Below are 20,997 nucleotides of genomic sequence, written 5' to 3'. Positions count from 1 at the left end.
GGAAATCAAGCGCCTGGTGCCTGAAATCCACAAGAGGGGGCTGGAAAGCCAGAAGTTAATCCTTAAAGACTACCAAGGGAACCGCATCCCGGTAGTCGGAACAGGACACTTCAAAGTAACATTCAAAGGGCGCACAGCAAAGCTTCCCCTGACGGTCGTGGACCGAGACCTCCCCAGCCTTTTGGGACTACAGTGGTTCGCGCCGCTCGGAATCGAAGTGACGGGCATTGACCACGTCGCAGAGGCAGACTGGGAAGAGCAACTCGCAAGGGACTTCCAGGAAGTGTTCGACGGCACCCTAGGCAAGTACCGAGGGCCCCCTACTTCCTTCAGTCTAGACCCCAGCGTCCCCCCGATACGCCTAAAACCACGGCGGGTACCTTTCGCACTCCGGCCCAAGATCGATGAGCAGATAGACAAGCTCATCAAACAAGGGGTCCTAGAGCCAACTGATCACGCCCAGTGGGAGACCCCCATAGTCACCCCAGTCAAGCCTGATGGGTCGGTGAGAATCTGTGGGGACTATAAGGCCACCCTAAACTGCGCCTTACAACAAAGCGCCTACCCCGTCCCAGTAGTGCAGCACCTCTTACACTCACTGGGGGGAGGCAAGGTTTTTGCGAAGCTCGACCTGGCACAAGCCTACCAACAATTACCGGTCGACGCAGAAACCGCCGAGGCGCAGACCATAGTAACCCACCGGGGGGCTTTTCGCTGCAAGAGACTCCAGTTTGGAGTCAGCGTGGCCCCAGGAATCTTCCAGAGCCTCATGGAGAGACTCCTACAAGGAATCAAGGGGGTGGTGCCCTACTTCGACGACGTACTGGTGTCAGCAACCAACCAAAAAGAACTGGAGGGTCGCCTGAGGGAGGTACTAACAAAATTCAAAGAGGCCGGGCTTAAAGTCAAAAAAGAAAAATGCCAGCTGTATATGGAGAGGGTCGAGTTCCTAGGATATCTCCTAGACCGGCACGGCATTCACCCAACCGAGAAAAAAATCAGAGCCATCAAAGAAGCCCCCAGACCAAGGAACAAAACTGAATTGCAGGCATTTCTTGGACTGATTAATTTCTACAATGTTTTCCTACCCCAAAAGGCGACCGCGGCGGAACCATTGCATAGGCTGCTCGATAAAACAGCCACCTGGACCTGGGGGAAACGAGAGGAAGCCGCTTTCAACCAAACCAAGGACCTACTCACATCGGATGCCGTCTTCATCCAATACAACGAGACCCTCCCGCTGACAGTCACATGCGACGCATCACCGTTCGGGATCGGGGCGATCCTCAGCCACACACTCCCGAACGGAAACGAAGCACCCATCGCCTTTTACTCGAGAACCTTGTCGAAGCCGGAAAGGAACTATAGCCAACTCGACAAGGAAGCCCTGGCAATCATCGCCGCCGTCAAAAGGTTCCACGAGTACCTCTACGGCCGAACATTCACCATCATAACAGACCACAAGCTGTTGTTGGGCATCCTGGCAGGAAACAAGGCCACCCCGAACATTCTATCCCCAAGAATGACAAGGTGGTCTGAATTCCTCGCCACCTACAGTTACCGGCTGACCCATCGATCTGGCAAAACGATCACACATGCAGACGCCTTGAGCCGCACCCCGCTACCCGACCTGGACGCCGACCCAGCACCCACAACATCCACCCTGAGCATCGAGGCCATACCTAACCTCCCCCTAACCGCGTCAGACATTGCCCATGAAACAAATAAAGACAAACGTCTGGCGAGGGTATTGCAATGGGTGGAGAAGAGCTGGCCGGAAAAAGACATCGACAAGACATTCAGGACTTTTAAAAACAAGCAAACGGAACTTTCCACACAGAAAGGTTGTATACTATGGGGGGACAGGGTGGTAATCCCAGAAAAATTACAAAAAAGGTTCTTGGACTTGTTACACGAGGGGCATCCAGGCATCATCAGGTCAAAAGCCCTGGCCAGAAGCTACGCTTGGTGGCCAGGAATGGACAAACAAATCGAAGCCTGGGTAGCTAGCTGCAAACAATGCCAGGAATCCAGGCCTAGCCCACCCGCCGCCCCAATCCTGGAATGGGAAACCCCCAGGGGACCATGGTCCAGGATACACATAGATTTCACCGGCCCCACTAAAGGACATACATTCCTTATAACGGTAGACGCTTACTCCAATTGGCTGGAGGTAAGCGACATGAAAACGACCACAACCGAGGCCGTCATCCGAGAACTCAACAGACTATTCTCGACCCACAACCTCCCGGACGTAATAGTGTCAGATAACGGACCACAGTTCACCGCACTGGAATTCGAGAAATTCCTAGCGGAACGGGGAATACGGCACGCCCTGACAGCGCCGGCTCATCCGGCGGCGAACGGTAGGGCGGAACAAATGGTCCAATTCACGAAAAAAACAATTCAAAAAATCAAGACCGGGGACATGCAGGAAAAAATAAATAAACTACTTTTTATCCAACACATAACACCAAATACAACGACCAACAAAAGCCCCGCAGAACTCCTGATGGGGAGAAAACTAAGGTCCCCCCTGGATAGGCTACACCCCACATACAACCCCGAAAAACCCACCGACTCATCTAGCAGGTACCGAACATTCTCACCAGGAGACACGGTATACGCGAAAAACCTGAGAGGGGACCCCCTCTGGATACCGGCGACGATAACCCAGGCAACGGGTCCCCACTCGTACCAGCTACAAACAACCGATGGACGAGCATGGAAACGACACATCGATCAAATAAGATCGAGAACAACCATGGGAAACACAACCGACATGCAAACAAACACAAACATACACCCAGAAGGAGAAGGGAACCCCCCCAACACAAACCAAGAGGGGAGGGGAGGCCCCGGGAATCAACCCCAGCCAGAAAGAAACCCGGAATACTCACCAACCGAAACAGAAACAAACACCCAGCTCGAAGCCTCACCAGGGAGAAACAGCCAGGCCAGCTCGACCAGCCCAGAAAGACCAGACGGGAGCGGCAACACCAGCGACGAAAGGCCCGGCTCACCCTTCCAGGCGGTTCCATCAACGAGGCAGAGAGCAACACAGAACCCGACCGAACCGGCCGAAGGCCAATCATCAACTAACCTGCGCAGGTCAAGTAGGCTAGTACGGAGCCCCGCCTACTTACGGGACTACGTTATGTAGGACCGTACCAAGAGGGGAGGGGTGTTCTGTATGGTCCATTAACATACTTGCAAACACCGCGCCGTGATTGGCCAGAGCGCACGGCAACCTGATTGGCCGAGCGAGCCGCACTGATTGGTCCGCCGCGAATCCCCGCGATTGGTGGAAACTAATCGCGGGAGATTCGAAGCGGTGCCATTGGCCGCGGCCAGGGAATAAAAGCCGCCGTTTTTCTACTGGATCCCGAGCCGATCTCGGGACTTGATAAAGAGCTGAACTAAGTCACTGGCTCCCGAGTCTCCTTTCCCTGCGACGGACACGACAATAAGTATAATGTCAGAATAACTGTTATTCTTGGAAGCATTGGTCTGAAATAAGGGGAACCTTTGTCTTCTTTTTTCAAATGTTTTCATCATTCCTAGCTCTGTGTGAAGCTGAGGCAAAAATATGTTTGTCGGGTCAGTCAGTGGTTTATGGAGCACATTTTTCTGTCCACATTCTTTTGGAGTGGCCATTTCTTTAACACTTGGGCAGGTCCCTTCCAACTCTGTTGATCTATTTATCTAATGTGACTCCCTTGCACGGCTCTCCCATCTGCATGTTCAACAACAGTATATCTGAATTACATTCCAAGCAGCAGAGCCGTTTTTTTTTTCAGAGTTCCACAAATATTCCACTGGGGGATATGCTTCAATGACAGCACTAAAGGGTACACGTTGCAGGAATGAAATCTCTATAAAACTTTTGTGAATACAGGTTATGGCAGGTTATTTTCGTGAGCCAAAAATCAATAAGATACACACAAAACTGTTCAGAGGAAGCCAATTTTTGTTGTCCAGCAATATCACTCTCATAATATATAAAATCAAAATGACAGGCATGACCAGGGAGAACTGCTGGTGGTTTTCCCTGGTAGTAAAAGAGCCTAATGGGGAAATCTGCTTCTGAGTGGTGCCCCAAACCTTATGGGAATCTCTGTGATCTCCACGAGCAAAGCCCACCCATCATCTTTTTAGCTACTCTTGGCAAGGTTGCTTCTGAGGATGGCCAGAGAGCAGAGGACTCCTTCATCAGAAGGCCCAGCGGAATCCAGTTTGGAAATGGGTGTGGGCATGCCTCTATCGGAAGGGTTCTGCCATCTTGTGTTGACAACTGGTTTAGGAAGAGCAGTTTGCAAAATTCCTGTTTTCCACTGTACCACTAGCCTGGGCGCTTCTGAAGCGAAAGCAAAGCTTTTACGTTTTGTGGTTTTTTTTCTCTTTTAACAATGGCTTTCTTGCTTTTGGAAACATGCTTGTGCAGAACCTGACATTACTGTAGGGGAAGGTGAAAAAGGCATATAAGCAGTAAGAAAGAGAAAGTAGCCATATAAAATCCACACAAAACATTCCATTTTAATATGCCGTGTCACGGAATGCATAAATGTATATAAAAAGTCCCTAAACTCTTTTGTCTGGGCGTATCCGGTGCCAGGAGGGTGGCAGTTGTCCGGCTGACTGTAAATAAGTCCTTGTGCTGAGTGAGCGATCCTGTTTGGCGCCCTTCCTCAGGGAGACCCCTGCTCTGCAACTGGCGGAGGGCAGCCACACATCTGGGCAGCCGCTTCCACCCCCAAGGAAAATCCTCCCCCCATCAGCCAGAAGCCTCTCCCTTCCAGGCATCTCTCCATCACTCCTGCTTTGTTTCTTTCCCCCTCAGCCAATTGGATTGCTGGGCTTGGTCACCATGGCGACTCTTGTGAGCAGAGATGGGGGGGGGGCAAAATATAAGGGACCAGCATCTACCTAGAGCTGAAGATTAGCTGGTGCTGCTTTGCATGGTGTAGGCTTTGGAGGAGGAGGAGGAGGAGGAGGAGCCACTGCCGAAGCCTATATTTACTCTTGGGAGACCCATGGGCAAAATCCGTTTAAATGCTTTTTAAGGTGGGTGGAAGGGAGGACAGGGGTCGAGCAGTGGGCGGGGGGGGGCGCTTGGGCTGTGGATTAGGGGAGTGGGAGCCTGGGGAGTTCCTGATCCTCCTGCCCGTCTCTCGTCTGCCCCTCTGCAGAGACCTCGGATCCCCAGCAGCAACCGCGCCTCGGGGTGTTGCAGAAGCTCAGAGTTCACCGGAGAACCCCCCTGGCATTGCACCTAGCCACCTGGGAAGGAGGAAGGCTTCGGGACGGTGAGCCCCCACCCCCCCGGGGCAAGGACTGGTGGGGGGGCAGGGAGGGGAAACACCACCATCCCCATAACATGGAAAGAGGCCAGGAGCAGCGGAGATCCGCTCCCTCTTCTCTGACCCATTAAATGATTTAATATGGGTTAACACCCCCCCCCCCTTCTCTGTCTGACATGTGGGGACACGCAAGAGAGGCTGGCAGGGGAGGCAGATCAAGGCCTGCGCACAAAAGCTCACTTTTTAAAAAGAAATGCCATAAGTATTTAAAGGACAGTAGCGATGCACACCAACAAATATAAACGTGCAGTTTCTCAGATAACTTTTATCCAATTTGTTGTCCCATTTAAATCCCTATTAAGTTTTCTTCTTCCAGGCTTGGTGTGGGTGGGAGGGTGAATGGATGATTGGCTGGGTGGGCAGACGGAACGGGGATTTCTACAAATGAGATGTTGCTGAGTCTCAGAGGGTCCCTTTCTCTTTGCAAATCCAAAATTCTCCTCTCAACTTACGCAGCAGCTCCTCTTCCTGTTGGGTTCCTTCGATGCTTCCCAGGACATGAAACAGGCTGGGCAATGATCTTCTTCTCTTGTTCCCTTTTGCAAACCTGCTGGAGCAAAAACCAAAAAGTTAGAATCAATTTCCTGGCTTCTAGAATGTTTTCTAAACCCTCACCTGGGTGACCATTGATTCATATGTTTTTATTTTATTTGTATCCCACCTTTATTATTTTTTACAAATAAGTCGAGAGGGCAAATATATCCAACGCTCCTTCCTCCTCCCACTCTCCCCACAACAACAATCCTGTGAGGTAAGCTAGGCTGAGAGCGAGAGACTGGTCCAAAGCCACCCAGCTGGCTTTCATGGCTAAGGCAGACCTATTCCGATCCAATAATTCATCAGTAAAAATAGGGACGCTCACACACACACACACACACACACACACACACACACACACACCAGAGGCCAGGAGTACGGGCATTCTTACTCCAGAGGCACATTCTAAGTTACCCTCACAATTTATCACTTCACTAAGAGTTCTGCCTCAATCTGAGTTTTTCCATGACCTTTTATTTTACACATATTAATCAGAAACAAGGGAAGCTGCTAATCAGCAATTACTGTGTCCCAAAGGCCACAAGTGAATTTTGGTGCCAGGGGAAGGGTTGTGCATTTACCCAATGGCTAACAGAGGGCAGAGGGCTAGAAACGAAGCACAAACCTGGGATGATGCTTTCTGCACAGACGCTCCTTTTGTCCGCAGTTACAAACTTTCCCCACCCCATTATCTTCGTCTAACAAGTTTCTGGAACAAAGTGACTGACTTTAGTGGGCCAATGGGGCTCGTCAGCCCTGCCATCCAACTTAAGAAAGCGCCATTAAACAAAAGGGCAAGTGATGTGCAAAGCATTCAGCCACTTTTACCCTCTTTATAGGTGTGGGAGAAAGCAGCATGCTGGCATTTTGCATTTCAGCAAGCAAGACAAAAATGTCACCATCTGGATCTGATCAGAGGACGTAAAAGTAGAGCAGATGTTGCAAATACCTAGTTTCAGGTCAGCCTCATCTGCTGGACCTGTAAAAATCAGAGTCTGCACCCAGGCCTCATAGTAGTCACTGAAAGGTCTTTTCCTGTACATGTAGATATATTGATCAGGAGCCTGGTAGCACCTTTCCCAACTAACTACTTTTGTTAAAAGCTTTCCAAAATCCTCATCATCATAGTTGGCCAACAGATCTTCAGACTTTCTGGACACCTTTTCCTACCTGAAATATTTTGCTGTGCTTTGCATCAAGGTTGGAGAAAGAGATCCATGAGCCTTGGTGACCTCCTGCCAGGTTCAGGAAGGAGAACCCTTTCTAACCTACTGAGTAAACCATCCAGCACCTGGCAGAAGAGCCACTGCTGTGAAATAGCTGTTTGCCATCTCAGATGGTTGAGGAGGAGCTTCCTGATGTTGTCTCTTTCTCTCCACAGTGTGTTGCATACTTAAAAACTATTCCCCACTACTGACGGAGGCTTTCAAAGAAAGATCCTCCTTTGGTGGTAACAATGACCAGGTACCTGGATGAATCGGATGTCATGATGGTGGAGGAGGGCTTCACCACTAGGGATCTCCTGGAGAGTCTCCTCCTCAAAGTTGCCCAGATGGTGAGGACCAAGAGGACCAAGGCTTTCCATGCATGGAGGATGGAGGTAGGGTGGGTGGGTGTATATCATCCCAGCAAAGGTGGGATTCAGCAGGTTCTGACCAGTTCTGGAGAACCACCGGTAGCAGAAATGTTGAGTAGTTTGGAGAACTGGCCAATCCCACCCCTGACTGGCCCCGCCAACCCCATCTCTTCTCTGCCTCCCATTGAGTCCCAGCTGATTGGCTGGGTCTTCTTTGGTTGCCCTGCACAGGAGAACAGAGCTGGAAAGCAGGTCAGTGGGATGGGGAGGGAAGGGGGATTTTGCAGTAACCTTCCCCTGCCACGCCCACCAAGCCACGCCCACAGAACCAGTTGTAAAAAAATTTGAATCCCACCACTGCATCCCAGGGTGTGGATGGCCCATTGACAAGTGTGGCTGAGCCATATGGGATAAAGGACAAGACTCGTCATATGACTCCACAAGGTACACAGAATTCAGCTCTTCCACCATAGAATTTGTGCAACCAAAGTTAGTGCACCCCCACTGCCAAAAGCGGAAAGAGAGTCTTCTGCTTGGTGTTGGCAACTAACCTGTGAGGCTCCTAAGACAGCCCAGGATGACCCTCTGGAGCTGGCTGGGGACATGGGGATTCAGCGCCGGAAGGGAAGCACCCCAATTCCAATCTTTACGGAGGTGGGGAGGCCCCCGGAGAGCCGGGTGCAAAACAGACCACTTTGTGCTGGTGTTGATCATGCCTTTTCCTCTCCAGGGTAGCCGAGAAGCCTTTTTCGTGGCAAATCTCGAGGATGTGATGAAGAAACACATGCGCCTCCTCAAGGCCCTGCCACGGGTCAAGCCCGTCTACCCCTTGAAGTGCAACAGCAGCCAGGGTGTGGTGCAGATGCTGGCTGGGCTGGGGGCCGGATTCAGCTGCACCAACAAGGTGGGGGTGGGGGTGGGGCTCCTGGAGAGATGGGGGCAGAGGAGTGGGGGGCTCTGCAGGGTGCAGGCACAAAGGTCCAGAGGCAGAGTTTCAGTCACACGGAACCACGTGAACCCAGGAACACCGACTGAAGGAGTTTCCTGGCCGAGAAGCAAAACGTCTTCCAGGGAAAACAAAGGCAGTCCAGTTGCCTTTGTCAAAAGAAGCACCTTTTGGATGTCCTCTGGGTGCCCCACAGAAAAGGAAGAGGGTGCCATTTCCCTTTTCAGCCCAAGCAGGAGCCCCTGACGTGCAGGGCTCCCCTGCAGCGGATCAAGGCTTTCGTACCCGGCTGTGAGCCTTAGTCTTGTTTCTCCAACGAATCTTGATAGGCAGCCTGGCTGCTGCCAGTCCTCGGTTTATGACTATTCAGTCCTCACACTTGCAATTCTCCCAGCACCCTCACAGTCCCAAGATCAGAATTTGGGTGCTTGGCAGCCAGCAGCTCCTTAGGAGGGTTCCAGTGCCCTGGGATCACCTGATTGCCATTTGCCATAAAGTAAATGGGGCAGCTGGATTCATGTGATTCACTCAGTAACCAATCATTCAACTGCCTTGAAAGATCAGGCAGGGCCTGCTGAAAACCAGCCCCTTGCTTAGCAGTGGAACGTCTGATCCCAGTTGCAGGCATGCCTTCCGGTCAGAGTCCCTTTGCAGGTAGAAACCGGCCCCTCCCTGCTTGTGATGAGCCTCTCCCCCAATCCGTGTCTTTCAAGCAGATCTGATAATACTACAGCTGGAGAACCTCTGGAACTTGGAAACATCTGGATTTAGGTACTTCAATAACCTGGGATAAAAACAGTGAGGGAAAAAAGGCCTTCAAGAGAGACCGGATGGATGCCTAGAGCAACATGCATCGTGTGTTTGGAGAATGAAGCCATGGGATCTAATAGCAGCTCAAAGCCACAAGAGGCCTCTCTTAATTTTGCAAGGCCGGGTGCCTGTGGACCGCAAACTCTCCAGGCATCACCTCCCCAAGGGTTTGCAAGCTATTCCTGAAATGGTTCCTTTAAGAAGAGGTTCAGGATCAACATGCATCAGTCAGATGTATGTGATAATTTAAAAAAAAAAAAGCTTGAAAGATCAGTGTGCCAAGAACAGCCTCAGAAGAACCTGGTGGTCATTAAGATGGAAATTGACTTGAATTGGCCAAGTGTGATTAGACACACAAGCAATTTGTCTCTGGTGCAGAAGCTCTTAGTGTACATGTAAAACAGCAGAATCATCATCATCATAATAATACCAGCAAGAGGGGAAGTAGAGAAAATAACAAGGATAAACAGTATTTCACCCATACTGCATAGATAAATGTACATAGATATTAGACAGACTGAATTCAATCAATTCAATTAGTATCAGATCTGCTGATTGAGGAAGATGCCCGTCACAAGCAGGGAGGGACCAGTTTCTGCCTGCAAAGTGACCCTGACTGGAAGGTGTGACAGGGAGTCCTTGACTTAGGACTACGGCTGGGATCACACTTTCCACTGCTTAGCAAGGGGGTGGCTTTAAGTGGGCCCTGCCTGATTCTTTGACCTTTCTGTCACGGTAGCTAAGCGAATCACAGCTGCCCCGTTGGTTAAGTGCCCAGGCTTGCCACATTTGGGTGGATGATAGAGACGAGCCAGCCTAGGGACTCGCCAGCAGGAAACACGTGCAGTGAGAACAACAGCAAAGCAAAGCAAACTCCCATGGCGCCTGGCTCTGAAGCCCACCCTTGGCCTTCTGGATCACTGGCCCGGCCCCTTAAGGTTAGCATTTCAGGGCGACTTGAACCCTTTACAATTGCCTCTCTCCAGAGGGGTTTCGCAGGACGCAGGAGCCTGGGGGGGGTCTTGGCCCCATCACCCCCAGCCCCAAGTCCCTTGACCTTCTCTGGTTGTCACCCCCAGACAGAGATGGCCCTGGTGAAGAGTACTGGAGTTCCACTGGAGAGGATCATCTGTGCCAGCCCCTGCAAGCAGGTCTCCCTGATCCAATATGCGGCCAGCCAAGGGGTGCAGCTGATGACTTTTGACAATGAAGTGGAGCTCGGGAAAGTAGCACGGAGGTACCCGTCTGCCAGGTGGGTACCTGTGGGCGTGATGCAGAAAGAGGCAGCTGCAAAAGGGTGGGGGGGAGAAAACAGGTCATAACTGGGTACTAAACACGAAGCCTCCCAGAGCTGTTAGACTCCTAGAAAGAGTTTCTGGTAGGAGAGAAGAGGCTTTCTTCCTCTAAAGAACCCGGGAGATTTCTGGAGATAGGTACACACTCGTCTCCTCTTCAAAGAAAGAAAATTTCTATTCGGTTTAAGGAAAAGCAGGAGAAAAAATACTATGGATTTGACAGAGCCAGGAGCACTGAAGCCCCAAGTGGGAAGGCTGATTACTATCTTAGGGCATTAGGCAATCTTTGCCACTGAATGGTTCAGCATTAATTAACTAAACCAGGATTTAGTTAACAACGGGGAATAATGTTGTGTCAACACAACCAAGTATTTTGAAATTCTCACAGTACAAACTCAATTTCCTCCCTCTTGTTTTTTAATATAGCATGAACAATTACAAGTATGTAACAATTCATTCTTCCCCTTATTTGTTTCCTCTCTGGAATCCCATTTTCTCCTGTTCAAACTGGGGCCGATGAGGATTTGGCATTTGCAATCTGGCTTTCCATGGTCCAGGGGTAACTCAGCTTATATTTTTGGGGCAGCACCACGCGCTAAGCTGCCATAACCTGGGCTGAGTTCACACAACGTTAAATGTGGTTGGCCAATTGATGGACCAGCAAGTCACATCTGCACAACTTGGAAAGGTGGATGTTAATCAGCAAAATAAAATTCAGAATTAAATCAGAAGAGAGATTTTCTGGCTGGGTTTGCATGTGTGTAACTTCATTACTAAATTACCCATTTTCAAGTTTCACACGTACTTTACATCAACAGTAAACTAAAGCTAGATTTGCAAAACACACTAAACCAGAAAAATACTAAGCAACATTAAAACTAATCAGATTCAACATTATGATGTAAATGTAGCTTCAGGGTTTTAACCAGCTAAGGTAAATGTGTTATGAGAATAAAATTTCAGTGCCCATTTGGAGGTGGCTGTTGGGAACCTCAGTTGACTCGATTCATTTCTTGGGTTAAGCAACCAAGGTGATGAAGGATCTAGCAGGAGCAATTGAAGAAAAGAGGTATGATTAGCCTAGAGAAAAAAGGTAGAAGTAGGTATGTCTATGGAGATTCTGAATCATCCAGGTCACGGTTGTCCCAGAGGTGCTTTTTTCACGAGGTAACTGAACTTTCTGGTTTTTCTTTGAAGATGTTTCGCTTCTCATCCAAAAAGCTTCTTCAGCGCTGGATGTGCGGTGGGAAATGGAAGGGTTTATACTTCCATGGTATAAATCCTTCCATTCCCCACCATCCAGCCAGAGCTGAAGAAGCTTCTTGGATGAGAAGCGAAACCTCTTCAAAGAAAAACCAAAATATCCAGTTGCCTCTTGAAAAAAGCACCTTTGGAAATAGGTATGATATCTGCCTTCAGGTTTTTGACAAATTGTCACATGGAAGAATACATGGAAGAATTTTATTATTTAATTTGATATGGCTGCCCATCCCAAGTACATGACTCTGGGCTGTGAAAAATAGAATTAAAACAAGAAATAACATAGATAGCAGTTGAAAAACCAACCCACAACAGCTCTAATAACCATCCCACTTAAGATAACTGATAAACAGGCTTATCCACACCATTAGGTCCCCAGGCTTGGTGGTAAAATGTCTTTTAAGATCTTGTGTTGGGGCAAATCTGATGGGTGTGTGTCAGGAATGAAATTCAACTACCTCGGCCCGGCTCGGGAGAGAGGCGGTAGGGACGATTTGAATCGGTAAAAAATCGCCCCTGGTTGCTCTGACTATTATACCAAGCCACGCACACAGAACCGGTAGGAAAAAATTTTTGAATTTCACCACGTGTGTATATGTGTGTGTGTGTGTTAGTGTAATAAGGTTCCAGAGGGTGGGGGCAGGTGCAGGAGAAAAAGCCCTCTTCTGGGGTCCTGCCAGGTGGCCCTTCTTCACGGACAGGACCTGCATCAACCTCTCCTGCCCGATCTCTGAAGTTTCAGAGCTGTTTGAGAAGACAAGAAACGATGGTCTCCAATTAGAAGGAAAGAAGTTTTAGCTGGACCATGGGAGGAATTCTCCTAACAGAAAGAGCTTCTCCGCAGCAGAACCGGCTGCCTTAGGAGTCCGCTCACTTGTGAGTCCTCTGTGTGGAAGGAACAAAGCTACTCACCACTTTTGCTGCTGTTCGGTAAACAAAAGGCTTCTTGACTGGTTCCACAGCAACCATTTTCTTGCTCTTAAAATATTGAATGTTACCACCAGGACCTCCCTGGTTTGGTGCGTTCTGCAAATGCAGCCTGTTTTATTCTTTTGCAACAAACAATAGTTGAACAAAGGTTATGTGTGTCACGGGCAGGAGGAATGACCTGGTGGCCCAGGAGGAAGAGCCGCAATCAAGACAGCAGTCAGATAAAAGAAATCTGAGTCCAGAGCAGAATTGTAGCCTGAAATAGCGTCTCAGAGAAGACCCTCCCTAGACCTCACAAAGATAATGGGGGGAGGAGAGCATTTAGACTTATAAGATTGTGTGAATATAACCTGATAATAAAGGTAATAGCAGTTTGCCTCACTCAGGTTTCCTAGTTTCACTATCAGCCTTGGAGGGCTGATAGTGTTTGTTTGTATGTATGAGAACGATCATGTGCATAATTTTAAAATGACCTTAATTATGTAATTTGTGTCATTTGCATACGTGTACAATGACATCAAGGGGCACAATTGCATCATGCAAACAGAAGATAAGGCATAGTTGTTAACTGTAGCCAAACAAGTCTGTCCATCCTATTCCCCAGAATGATTCTGCAGCTGGCCACCGATGACTCCAGGTGCGCCAATCATCTGAGTGTGAAATTTGGTGCCACCCTTAAAACCTGCCGACATCTCCTCGAGATTGCAAAGCAGATGGACATTGAGGTGGTGGGCATCAGGTAGGGTCAGAGATGCTTTTCTCATGCCAGTTGCCAACTCTCCCTGGTCCCTCCGCTGTGTACTAAGTTTTTTCTCCCAATGGCCTCTGTGCCTTCACCTTTTGCTGGAGGTCTTGGTGTCTTTGATTATTGGGCTAGCAGTTAAAAGGTTAAAAGGCTGGAAATACCTGAAAACACCTGCTGTGAAGCTCTTGTGTTGAAGGGGGTATATAGAGTGGAGGAGACATGGGAGGACAGGGCTTTTCTCTGACCAAAGAAAGAAAACCATGGATGTGTCTGAGGTGGGGACCCCAATTACCTGGGAGCAAGCAATATCTGGGTGGTGAGGTGACCCATAGGAGTTGCCACGCAGTCAGGCAGAGGGCAACATTAGCAGTGTGCCCCCCAATTTCACTGAGTAAATCTGGTAGATAGAAGTGTTCACAGGCAATTTATTTTATTTATTTTTATTTTATTTTATTTGTTTATTTGTCAATTGTTTACAAGATAATAGGTATAAGTAAAAACATAGTTATGAATACATGGATACATATAAGAAAAATAAAAATATATATAAAAGAAACAAAAGGACAGGGATGGTAGGCACGTTGGTGCGCTTATCCACGCCCTCTGCAGACCTCTTAGGAAAGGGGTGAGGTCAATAGTAGACAGTCTAAGGTTAAAGTTTTTGGGGTTTGGGGAAGAAACCACAGAGTCAGGTAGAGTATTCCAGACATTGACCACTCTGTTGCTGAAGTCGTATTTCCTGCAATCCAGTTTGGTGCGATTAACCTTGAGTTTGTATCTATTGTTGTATGGGTTGAAGCTGAAGTATTCATTGACTGGTAGGACATTGCAATGTATGATTTTATATACTATACTTAGATTGGACTGAATGCAGCGTAGTTCTAGATTTTCTAGGTCCAGAATTTCAAGTCTGGTGGCATAAGGTATTCTGCAAGTAGATGAGTGGAGAACTCTTCTTGTGAAATATTTCTGGACTTTCTCAACTGTGTTAATATCAGATACTTAATGTGGGTTCCAGACTGATGAGCTGTATTCGAGTATTGGTCTAGCAAATGTTTTGTATGCTCTAGTTATTAATGTAATATTACCAGAGAAAAAGCTATGTAAGATTAGGTTAACAACTCTTAACGCCTTTTTGGCTATGTAGTTACAGTGGGCTCTAGCACTTAGGTCATTAGGATGAGTACTCCAAGGTCCTTTACAGAGTTTGGATCATCAACAAGGTCTTGACTATTCAGCTTGTATTTTATTTTCTGATTATTTTTTTTGCCAATATGTAGGACGGAGCATTTATTTGTTGAGATTTGAAGTTGCCATTTGTTTGACCATTCTGATACATAGTCGAGGTCTTTTTGAAGGGTAGCAGTATTGTCTGTGGTGTTGAATTGCTTTCCTTTCTAGCTTTCACATTGGAAGCAGCTGCACTGACCCTCAGGTCTTCACCCAATCCATAGCAGATGCTCGCCTGGTCGTGGAAATGGGTGCAGAGCTAGGCTACAAGATACACCTCCTGGTCATTGGAGGAGGACTTCCCAGTGCTGAAGAGTCTAGGAGGCACTTCGAAGAGGTAAGGGTCCTCCTCATGCTTGAATCCTACTTTGGGAGCCTCTCAGCCTGCCAGGAGTGCCCTGGGCCCTTGATGGGGGGGGGCACACTCTAATTTTTGTTTAGTCGAGAATTGAATATTGTGTGGAAAAAAATCAAACTATGAGTCTGAAGAATCGAAGGGCGTGGCTCAAGCAGGTGGCACACTCATTCATACCCAGCACTGACACACAAGTCTTCCAAGGGGCCCAGATTTCTTCTGCCTCAGTTTTCTGCCTTGGAGGCGACTGATGTTGTTGTTTCAGGCACTGAGCACATCCCAGAGGTATGCCAAGACCCGCAGCCATTGGGACATAATCAGGACCATTCAAAATGGGATGAGATCCTTTGTAGAGTTACTGGGCGAAGGTTTCTCTAGGAATGAACAACGGGCTGGGAGAGGGCAAGATTAGATCAGGTAGACAGACAGACAGAGAGACAGACAGGGTTTGTGGGTGGGTAGAGGAAGGAAGGCAGGGAGGAAGGCAGGAGAAATGGGAGGAGGAAGGAAGAGAGAGAGAGAAAGAGAGAGAGAAAGAAAGAAAGAAAGAAAGAAAGAAAGAAAGAAAGAAAGAAAGAAAGAAAGAAAGAAAGAAAGAAAGAAAGAAAGAAAGAAAGAAAGAAAGAAAGAAAGAACTAGGTTCTTGCAGTGCATGGAAGAGCTTCCATGCTTTGTGCCAGATTGACCTTTTACTTAGGGCCTCCTCCAGCCTTACTTGCTCTCGGCTGCTATGAAAACCAACCCACCGCAGGTTGTCTGGCTGCCTGCACCCCTTCTGGCCCCAGCTGCCTCTTTCCCCAACAGCTGCAACGTCCAGGCAGGACTTGGGGTGCCTGTGTTTGTAATGGTGAGGTTTCCTCTCTTCTCCCTCTCGCCCACCGGACTCTTTCAGACAGCAGCTGTGATCAACTCTGCCTTGGACCTCTACTTCCCTGAAGGCTGTGGAGTTGAGATCCTGGCTGAGCTGGGGCGCTACTATGTGCATTCGGCCTTCACCTTGGTGGTCAACATCATTGCCAAGAAGGAAGTCCCTCTGGACCAGCTGGGCTCGGACGGTAGGTTCAGAGTTCCCAAGCAGACTCTCCCCACCCCAGGGACCAGCAACTGGGGGCATAGAATGCCCAAGGCTAGGAGAAACCAGCCACATCCTGGCTGGGCACAGTGTGTGAATCCCTCCAAACAGGCGGCCCCTAATTTGACTCAGGGCCACCCCTGCCTGTCTTTCCTCGGAGGGGCAATGCTGTCCTCGGACTGCCCGGGTTTGCCCCTCTGGGAGCCTGGCTGGAAATGACAACCTTTCCCCTCTGCCCACCCCATTCTGGACCCAATAAAAACTCAGCTCTAGCAGAAGCTGCTTTGCAAACCTAGAGTTTATATTCTATTGATTCAATTGATAAAGTGGCCCGATTCAAAACAAGTCAAGTTTAAGAATCATGAAACCGTCTACCTCTGATCAGAAGCAGAGCGTAACGCTTCTGAGTTCGTTTCCCCCAAACCCCTCTTGACAATCGCTCAGAGCTGGACTCACTGAGTGCCCTGGCCCAATGCCCACAGGGCCTTTTGAAAGGAGCAACGGGGGGTCCCAATGGACAAGCTGCTTCACTGACCAGGCACCACGACAGAGGCGGCACGCTCGTGGCTCCCATTGGGCTGCCCTGATTGACCAGAGGGAGCCGGTGGCTCTGGTGGGTGCAGGCCGAACTCATAGGAGCCGAGTGGGCTGCGGATAGACTGGCCCTCTGCCCAGCTGGCCTTCAGAAATGATGATCGGCTGCATTGCATGCGCCAGAAGCCAGGGCAGCTCAACAAACGATGGCATAACCTGGGTACAAAGCCCCGTGTCAGCTCTGGGCCACGTGGATCGATAGTGCCACCTCCCGCAGACACAAACATGCATTTTGCCTACTTTGAACATTTTTCTTGTGGCCTTTATTTTGAGAAGGAGGGGCTAAATTGGCACCACATAAACTTTGGCACCCTAGCCCAGAGCCCTCTCGACCTTAGGCTAAAGCCAGGCCTTACGTGGGCACTTTTGCACGTCAGCTGCATTCTGGACCAGCCGCAGCTTCCAAGTCAGTTCCAGGTGGAGAACAATAATCCCAGCTGAGGCAGAAATGAGGCAATGGCTGCCAAAAAGGCATTTGTGGAGAGTCTTCCTCCCCACGGCTGCGTTTCCCAGTTCCTGATCCGCCAGCCTGGCCTGTAACGGAAGGGCTGCTGCTTTCCTCCTCTGGAACCAGCAACCTTCCCGTGTCCACCCAAATGGTTGCCCCAGTCTGTCTGGGCAGGAAGTGCAGCTCTGGTTTTGCACCCTGACATTCGGTCCTCCTCCTCGGGCAGGAGGGCTGGGTGTCCAGGTCCCCACAAGAGGGAGGGTCTGCAACTGAAGAAGGAAGCCAGCTGAGGAAACCTGGCTTGGGGGCTTCCCACCCTCCGTCTCCCAAGGCCTCCCTCACTCTGCCTGCTGTTTGGTCTCCTCAGAGGAAGACGCCAAGGGCAAGAGGAGCTTCGTCTACCGTATTAACGACGGCGTCTACGGCTCTCTTGGCTCAGTCATCTTCAGCAATACCTGCCCCGTCCCCATCCTGCCTAAGGTAAGGAGAGGCCCACCACTCGGCCAGGGAACGAAGCCCCTCCTCTCTTCAGCAAAGGGGAACCCCAGTGCCGAGGCTCCCTCCCTCTTGGGGGCTTGAGGAAGAGGGCTCGGGGCCCCCTCCCCCCCATGTCCCTCCCTGCAGGCGCCCCGCTTCCTTCCTTCCTTCTCCTGACCGTGGGCCAGCAGGGCAGCGGCCTGAGCTTTCGGTCCAGGGCAGGTCACCTAAGGAGCCTTCTTGCCAGAGCCTTCTGGCAAGGCGCCAGTTCCACCCCAACCATGGGAATCAGTGGGCGACTTTGCTCCCCCCGCTGTGTGTGTGTCTCTCTCTCTCTCTGTCTCTCTCCCCCCTCCCTCTCTCCCTCTTCAAGTTGCTCTTGTGGGGATCAAATGAGAGCCCCTCTCCCCCCAAAGCTGCCCTGAAGTCACCCTTGGGGCTGTTTCCGTGGCTGGCGGCCGGCAGTTTCCCTGCAGAGCTGTCTAAGCATACAAAGGGAGAGTAGCCAACGTTAAAATACTGGAAATGATCTGCCACAGACATTCTGAATATCTCAGAATATCTAAAAATCTTGCAAAAAGGATTTAGGATTCTGAGAATTTATAAAAGGTCTCAGAATACAGAAGAGAGTCCTTGACTTACAGCCATTCATTTAGTGACCGTTCACAGTTACAATGGCACTGAAAAAAAGTAACTTTATGACTGTTGCAGCCTGTGATCACGTGATCGGAATTCGGCCACTTGGCAACCGACCAGTCCTTACGACGGTCGCAGTGTCCAGGGATCACGTGATCCCCTTTTGCGACCTCCCGAAAAGCAGAGTCAGTGGGGGAAGCCAGGCTCACTTAACAACCATGTTGCTAACTTAACAACCACGGTGATTCACTTGGTAACTGTGGCTGGAAAGCTTAACACCTGTCTTGCTTCGTAGCAGTGGAAATGTTGAGCTGAACTGTGGTCGTAAACTGACGACTCTCTCTAGATCAGGGTGTCCAACCGTGGCCACTTGAAGCCTGGCAGACTTCAACTCCCAGAATTCCCCAGCCAGCAAAGCTGGCTGGGGAATTCTGGGAGTTGGAGTCCGCCAGGCTTCAAGTGGTCACGGTTGGACACCCCTGCTCTAGATCATTGCTGTGCCGTCTTGAGAAAGTCAGCTTAAAAATCAGCTTGAACTGCATCTGCGGAGGATCCAAGAAGATCTGGCTGGTCACAGTCCTTTTCTCGTCTTTGCAGAGACCCCCACCAGATCTCCCTTTGCACAACAGCAGCTTCTGGGGACCAACTGGTGATGGGTTGGACCGAATTGCAGACGGCCTGGAACTGCCTGAGCTGCAGGTCGGGGACTGGCTGATCTTTGAGAACATGGGGGCCCACACTGTGCTGGCTCCCTCCTCTTTCCAGGGATCTCCGCCAACCCCAGTGCACTATGCCATGTCCAGAGTGGCCTGGTAAGATGGTTTTCAGAGTGGAAGGAGAGGGGGAGGAGCACCTGCATTCCCACCCCACAGAGCCACCAGTCAGGGGGTAGAATCCACCAGGCCTGGATCTTGCTCTGGCTCTGAAATTGCTAGAGCCGCTTTCTTTGTTACGGGGTTGATCACACAGAATGCTGAAATAACGAGAGCAAATGAACTGTGGGGCATTCTTACCACTCTAGAATCACTCCCCTGTTGTTTAAAAAAATACAGGAGAATTAGAGGCTACTTGCAGGGAGCCCAAGAGGTGACTGGGAGAAACCAGATAGAGAAGCCATATACCTGTTCTGGCCATGGCTTCTGAGACCACGCTTAGATAAAACAACTCTTGTTTTATTTCAACACTAGGAATTATGTTCATTCCCAGCCTGTAATGACTCCCAAACAGTCTCTCGAGATAAGCACCCACCTTTCTCTCCTTTGAATTGCTGCCAACAACTAAAGTGCCAAATGAACTGTAAAAAACTGTCCAGAGCTTCAAGGATTAATCCGAACAGAACAAACAACTTTGCTTCCTGCAAAGGTTTCATCACCTTTGCCTGTCCTTTATCCCTTATGGAAGGGGCAATCACCTCCCAGCCTTACTCCCAAGTTGGCCCTTTTGTTTTGCCTTCTAGCAGCTCTGCGCACACACGCACTGGGAAGAGTCTTCCCTGGGTCCTCTGCCTCACTGCTGCCAGACTCCGGAGGTTCCGGAGTCAGTACTCCACTCCCAGATGGTCCTGGCCCCATCTCTGCATTGGACGCAGGACCCTCATCCGAGTCCTGTCCAGACTCCCAGACTGGTCCCCGTTCTTCCCCATTGTCTGATTCCACTGCCATCTGCACAGGCTGCCAGCGAACCACAACAATACCCAACAACAGGCGCAGAAGCCTGTATTGTCTCCAAACAGGGAAGAAAGCATTGGGAAGAGGCTCAGGCTGGTTCCCCTCCACCCCAAATCCTTGAAGAGGGAGGAGAGGAGAAACAAACAAACAAAAACCGACAAGCAAAGATTCTGTTCCTGTCCGAGCCAAAGGGAGTCCCAGTCATCTAATGGAGTCGGTTTCTGATCTGGTCCCACCTCTTAGGCTGAGGCGGCTGCAACCTGATATTTTAAACGCTGGTTGAGTCCCAGAGTGGCCCCTTGACCACTTGGCCCAGTTCCAGACATTGAGCCCATGTCCAGTGTAAGCCACTAGGAAGGCTTTTGCGAACAGCCTCAAGCAAGAGCTTTTTTGTTCATCGCCTCTGTTACACGAATCTCAGCTGCCCGACTCCATCCCTTTGGGAAGGGTCATCTAAGGCAGGGGTCCCCAACTTTGCCCCCTTTAAGCCTGGAGGACTTCAACTCCCAGAATTCCCCAGCCAGCTTTGCTCCAGGCTAAAGTGGCCAAGGGTGGAGACCCCTGGCCTAAGGCTTCAAGGATGCTGGGAGCGGTCAGGCCTCTGCCACTTCCCGCAGGGCAGGCTCTCTAAGCTCAGCCCGCTCGCAGCTGGAGATCTCACCCCTGCCGGCTCCTTTCTCCTGCAGGGAAGCCGTCCAGCTCCTCCAGGGGAAACCACTGTATCCGGAAGAGGAGGGTCGGGAGAGCACGTGTGCCCCCCTCTCCTGTGGCTGGGAGATCACGGACACCCTGTGTGTCGCCCCCGTCTTCACTCCAGCGAGCATCATGTAAGCTGTGCCGGTCCTTCATCACGGGAGGGGGCGGGGGGCAGAGCCCTCCCAGCAGAGCCCTGCCTCCCCCTCTCCTGCCTCCCCCTTCCTCCTTTTTCTCAATGGCCGGCCTGCCTCTTGCATATTCTACCCTGAAGGAGGACCTGCTTTTTCCTCCTCCTCCTCCTTCTTCTTCTTCCTTTCCAAGCAGTGTGGTTTTTAAGTATGCAACATAAATCCTGTTCCTCCT

The 20,997-nt window shown here is 50.0% G+C and overlaps 1 protein-coding gene across 1 annotated transcript; it reads left to right on the top strand.

The window, feature by feature from the left end:
• Positions 1 to 4,894: 4,894 nt before the first annotated feature.
• Positions 4,895 to 20,997, top strand: AZIN2 (antizyme inhibitor 2). Its single transcript, XM_087970259.1, has 11 exons — positions 4,895 to 5,064; positions 5,190 to 5,306; positions 7,279 to 7,452; positions 8,204 to 8,377; positions 10,309 to 10,481; positions 13,319 to 13,453; positions 14,861 to 15,026; positions 15,937 to 16,099; positions 17,526 to 17,638; positions 18,869 to 19,083; positions 20,625 to 20,997. Exons 3-11 carry the CDS (start codon positions 7,354 to 7,356, stop codon positions 20,767 to 20,769), a joined length of 1,383 nt encoding a protein of 460 aa, XP_087826385.1. The 5' UTR covers positions 4,895 to 5,064; positions 5,190 to 5,306; positions 7,279 to 7,353; the 3' UTR covers positions 20,770 to 20,997.

This window comes from Notechis scutatus, chromosome 8 (genome assembly GCF_049901735.1).
Source record: "Notechis scutatus isolate UNSWTSFEM ecotype Mainland chromosome 8, rNotScu1.2, whole genome shotgun sequence".
Taxonomy (NCBI): Eukaryota; Metazoa; Chordata; class Lepidosauria; order Squamata; family Elapidae; genus Notechis; species Notechis scutatus.
The sequence above is the reverse complement of the archived record's forward strand: the minus strand, read 5'-3'. Positions and strand labels throughout refer to the sequence as shown.

What these genes read in the sequence shown, in the direction of transcription:
- AZIN2 (XM_087970259.1), top strand. Translation starts at nt 7,354, where the DNA reads ATGACCAGGTACCTGGATGAATCGGATGTCATGATGGTGGAGGAGGGC. An exon ending in TCCTCAAAGTTGCCCAGATG is followed by an intron (nt 7,453 to 8,203) that starts GTGAGGACCAAG and finishes TTTCCTCTCCAG; the next exon opens with GGTAGCCGAGAAGCCTTTTT. An exon ending in CCGTCCCCATCCTGCCTAAG is followed by an intron (nt 17,639 to 18,868) that starts GTAAGGAGAGGC and finishes TCGTCTTTGCAG; the next exon opens with AGACCCCCACCAGATCTCCC.